Genomic DNA, 5,007 nt, shown 5'->3' with positions numbered 1-5,007 from the left:
TACGTTTTATGCAAAATAACACATTGCATTAAATTAAATTGCAAAAATAATATAGTTTTTTTCTTTAATCTTTTAAATTGTTGTTTTACTAGTCTTTATTTAATAACTTTTTTCTGTTTTCGCTTTGCCCAAGAAAATGTACACTATAGGCTACTCCGAAAATGCGCATTATAAAATCTGTTGACTGTTTCGGATGCAGTGTCTGGAGACCCGATTATCCCTCACGAGTCATATCGTGATTTGTGTTTTAAAATCACGCCTACATTCCACATGGGACGACATTTGCATGCAGTTGAATGAAATAAAGACACTTCTGTTCACACACATTTTCGAACCTCTGCCTCTAAGGAGGTGAATAGCCCATTCAACTAGAAATATTAGTCTTTTTCGTGGTCCCAAGATGTGGGCATAATTGCTAATTGGGCTGTAATTGAGAGAGCGAGATTTGGGATCACGCGCTTGTCTCTCATCAGAACTTCTTTTAGCATGCAAGGATAATATTGTTCCAGGATCCGTGCGCGGAATACATTATTGTTTATTAAAGCTGCGTTATGAGGAGAAGTGTAGTCCATTTTCCACCTTCTAATGAACACGACTTGATGCGCTGAAGCTTCCCCTGGGGCTCTTTAGTTGATTAACGTAATAGGCTTTCAAGAGTCCATGTTTTATCTGATAATTTGAGCCATTAAACTGAAGTCAAGTGTACGGTCACACAGGCAGAGCCGTGTATCAGATGTCTGAGTGAAGCTTTGAACTCCACCAGACATGTCAGTAAAGCTTTAAATTTAACTGTGCACTGAATGGCTGCAGGCAAAAGATCGATAGTTATTCATTATATTTGATAGAGAAATTATTCTTGTTTTTCCCACTCTAAAATCACTCTAGCTGGAGGTTTATAATTTATGTGGCTAATAGTCTATTTCTTAACTCCCCTTCATTTTTACTTATAAAGAAAAACTTTTTTTTTTTTTTTTTACATTTTTTACAATAGCAAAAAAAAAAAAAATCGCGTTTCAATTAATTTTCAACTAACGTTAAATGCTGTGCACAGTTAGCTATATAAATATAAAAATCAATTAAACTTCATGTGAAACAGACAAGACACATTTTAATTATGAATGATAAACTCATTTTTTACCCACAAAAAAATAAATAAGTAAATAAATCCGACATTATTGTAATTATGATTTTATTATAGCATATTCGCTTTACTGCGTTAGCAATTGTCAACAAATGTACAAATTTATCAAACATTTCTTTTTACAGGTTGCATTTATTTATAAAACGCCTTTCCTTCATCTTGTCTACAAATAATTGCTTGGTAGCTCCGTATGGCAATGGTTTAATTAAATAATATTTAATTCTGTTTTATGTACAATTCCTCGATGATGTGGTGATTTTTTTCCCCCATCCCTTCCATCGTCGTCAATTTCGGTGGAAGATGTTAAAGCACCACAAAAATCCTGTTGTTCATCAGTTGTCCAAGCTCAGTCAAAAAACTGGTCGAGTCTCAGTTTTGGTGTCCTCTGGAAGAATCATTTCCGCCGGATAAACTGCTGTTATCGTGCAATTTCCGTATGTGCTTTTTCAAGTCAAAGTTCCTACAGAAGCCTTTCCCGCAGGTCCCGCAGGTGAAGGGCTTCTTGTCGTTGTGCGTGTGCATGTGAAACGTGAGGTTATAGATCTGATGGAAGGCTTTGCTACAGACTGAACACTTGTACTGTTTCTCGCCACTGTGGGTCAATTTGTGATTCTTGTAATTCCCTGAAAAATAAAAAAATAATAATTATGTCAGTTTTTCCCCCAACATGTCAACAGTTTACAATTAAGTTACATTTAACAGAAGAGATTCATTTCCAAGCCTTCACTAATCAGCACTCTGCATGTCGAAGTCAAGAAGTTGTCAAACTTAGTTAGGTCACATCGAGAACTGTCGATGTACAAAGGAGTTAAAGGTCTGTGTCTTGACCCATATGAAATGTAAAAATGTTGTAATGGTAAGTAGTTAACAGAGTGACAAATTGAACTCATTTAAAATTGATAAAGTCCTCATTTAAGAAGAAAAAAAATAACGCAATCGAACGAAATATTTAGGGTCTATTTTATGCCAAAAAAATAAAAAAATGTTGCTTACCTTTTTGATGAAAGCCCTTTCCACAAAATTCGCAGATGAATGGTTTGTAGCCCGCATGAATTCGGATATGTGTGTTTAAAGTCGAGCTTCTGTTAAAAGCTTTTCCACACTGGTTACATTTATGAGGTTTCTCCTGTGAATGAATTCACAGCATCTGGTTAAGTAAATTATATCTTGCGTGTGCATTCTATTCATATGTATTCAAATGTTGGAGCAATAAAATTGCAGTTTATTTTTACTTACCTGTGTGTGAATAATTTTATGTCTACATAACGTGCTGGCCTGCCTGAAACCTTTCCCGCATACTTTACACACGAACGGCCTCGCGCCCGTGTGTACCGGCATGTGACGAGTCAGGTTATAGTGCGCGTTGAAGACCTATGGAAGAAAATGAAAGAGCTTAATAAATCGGTTATTTGTTTTATTTTGTGTGGAAATTATTTTAATTTCCCACATGTCGTCGTAACAGCTCAACAAATTGCGTAATTTACCTTTCCACAAACTTCACACGTGAAGTTCTTGGGTTTCCCGTCAGCAGAACAGTTATTCGTTTTGGTGTGCCCTTTCACTCCGTTCTTCTCGCTCAGACCGTGGTTCTCCCGCACAATCTGGTCCAGCTGCCCTGGCAGATGCTCTTTATGTGGGTACTGAGGTGTGGGGAATCTCTCGGGTGAAACGCACGCAAGTTTGGCGTTCTCCAACAAGAGGAGCTTCTGATGCGCGCTTATGGCTTGTGCTTGAGAGTTGGCGAATGCTGAGGAAAACAAATGTCCGCTCAGCAACTCGGACTGATGATAAGCCGAGTCCAAGTAATTGAAGTAACACAAGGATCCGTTAGTGGGCATGGCCAGAGCTTGGTGTATCACCTGCGGTTTGATGACCCTGCTTCCCGGAAACACCGAGTGCTTGGTTCCCGCGTCCGATTTACTGCAGACGCCGCAGTTGGCTTTACACATTGCCGCTGAAGTGCATAGTGCTCCCCTGAAATTAACTTTCCAAAACTCGGAATAGTTCATTAAAGCCTTGGCCTGCAGGTCGTAGCTGAACGGCTGGATCGGGATCATGCAGGGAATCGGCGTACACAAGCCGACCGTCTTCTTCCCCTCGGATCCCTCAAATCCTCCACGGCGCTCCTCCGCGGCGGCGGCTTTTGGTTCCGACGTCTTGGACATGATTCTGTCGATGGAAAAGGCCAGGGACTTGGGTGCCGCTGTGGCCCCGCTCCTGTCGTCTAGTCTCGGGCAGGACATCACTGTTTCCAGAGGAAGAGAGCTCGCCATTTCTACTCAACTTGGTGTGAGCATCGACCAGCCTTCCCGTCCACTCCTGCTGAATTCCAGAGAAGCCAGGACACGCACCAGTTTAATAAGCACCTTGCTTTTACACTGTCATCCATTTGCATTCAAATGGCCATCCCGGGAACAATAGCATCCAGGGGTACCCGATCAATGCTCATTAACTAGTACACACAAAATTAACAGGACATTACAGAGCTCGTTAAGCAGAGAATAAGACAAGACCCCTCCCAGAGTCGATTCCTATTCAGCACTTGCGAAAATCTTGCTGGAAACTTACGCCAGGGAGTCGATGTTGTAGTTTACCTTTTTCCTCCAAAGCGCACAGCAGATGTAGCCTATTTAGTGATCACGGCGTGACTGCACTGTCACATTTTACCCGCACACGTCCTCATCAGCGCGAGATCACTGTCTGGAGCGCTTAGCTGACATCACTTGCTCTTGCTCTCATCAGGGTGACAAGGAAACGCCATCATCAGAACTGTCCCTCTCTTACCGCTCATTTATACACGGCCACGGGGGTGGTATGCACGATAGCTACTACAGATTATCATTTAAGTTTCTTGCCTCAAATGGTCTGTCGCGCATCCGCGAGGTACAGGTGGGGAGCAGTGAAAGATAAAATAATGTCTGTAATTTGTAGATTATTTAATTACTTTTTCCGAGTTCATTTATAAAAATTAAACAAATAAAACGTACTTTGTAATACTGGTTTATTGAAAATGATAGGTATTGACTATATGCTTTATGATTCTGTAATATTTGATTGATTTCTTTAATCGTGCGCTCAGTTTCACAGGAAATGCGCAGCTCAGGTCGGTTTAATTAGAAGGATTTGGGCACCGTCTGACCAGTTTCAATTTTCATTGCAAGTTGCTAATCCTTGTCGCTGTAAATTGCTTTTCCATGCTGGTGTATACTTACTATTTGTACAATTGAGAAGGTGCCATTTCCACCTGTTTAAAGAGCAGACTGCGAGAGCAGAGCCTCCTTCGGATCCTATTAAACGTTTTTACTCCTTCACCTATTCAGAGGAACCAATTTTCCAGCGCAATTCAGAGTTCAGCCCCGAAAGAAGCAGCTCTTTCACTTTTAGCCACTAAAGCACTGCGTGGAACCTGGTTTTGTGTTTTTCTGAAATAAAGGGAAGGATTACAGCAGGGGAGAAAAGACTTTGCCTGGCCAGAGATATAGCCCGAAATGAAAAAAAGCGAAACCCTTTTAAAGCTGTATAAAAAGTTTCCTGGAATCCAGAGTTTTGGGTGCTTGCTACAATGACCAGTCGCCCTCTTGTCTTTTTAAGAGGGCCAGCTTGAATTCATTTGTTTGCAGACGATTTCACCTGAGACTGACAACAAATTATTACAAAAAGGCCGATACGGAGCTTTTCAAATTCAAACACATTGATTAGCTTTACATTGATGAATAACCTCTATATGGTTGAAGCTGCTCACACAGCATCGACTAATGAGGTTGACTTAACTTAACATGCAAGCACGACATGACAGTAATTAGTTTGTTTGGCTTTTACTGGAATGCTGTGGATTGACTGATTAATTTGTTCGTGAATGGGAATCA

The 5,007-nt window shown here is 40.6% G+C and overlaps 1 protein-coding gene across 1 annotated transcript; it reads right to left on the bottom strand.

Annotated features, from left to right (window-relative positions):
* Window positions 1-1,185: 1,185 nt before the first annotated feature.
* On the bottom strand, window positions 1,186-3,868 carry LOC128022789 (fez family zinc finger protein 2). Its single transcript, XM_052610580.1, has 4 exons — window positions 2,626-3,868; window positions 2,378-2,512; window positions 2,135-2,267; window positions 1,186-1,764 (listed from the first exon to the last, which is right to left on the bottom strand). Exons 1-4 carry the CDS (start codon window positions 3,412-3,414, stop codon window positions 1,511-1,513), a joined length of 1,311 nt encoding a protein of 436 aa, XP_052466540.1. The 5' UTR covers window positions 3,415-3,868; the 3' UTR covers window positions 1,186-1,510.
* Between the last annotated feature and the right edge of the window lie 1,139 nt (window positions 3,869-5,007).

This window comes from Carassius gibelio, chromosome A11, assembly GCF_023724105.1.
Source record: "Carassius gibelio isolate Cgi1373 ecotype wild population from Czech Republic chromosome A11, carGib1.2-hapl.c, whole genome shotgun sequence".
In the NCBI taxonomy this organism is placed as follows: domain Eukaryota; kingdom Metazoa; phylum Chordata; class Actinopteri; order Cypriniformes; family Cyprinidae; genus Carassius; species Carassius gibelio.
Note: the sequence above shows the minus strand (reverse complement) of the source record. Positions and strands in the feature narration are given on the sequence as shown.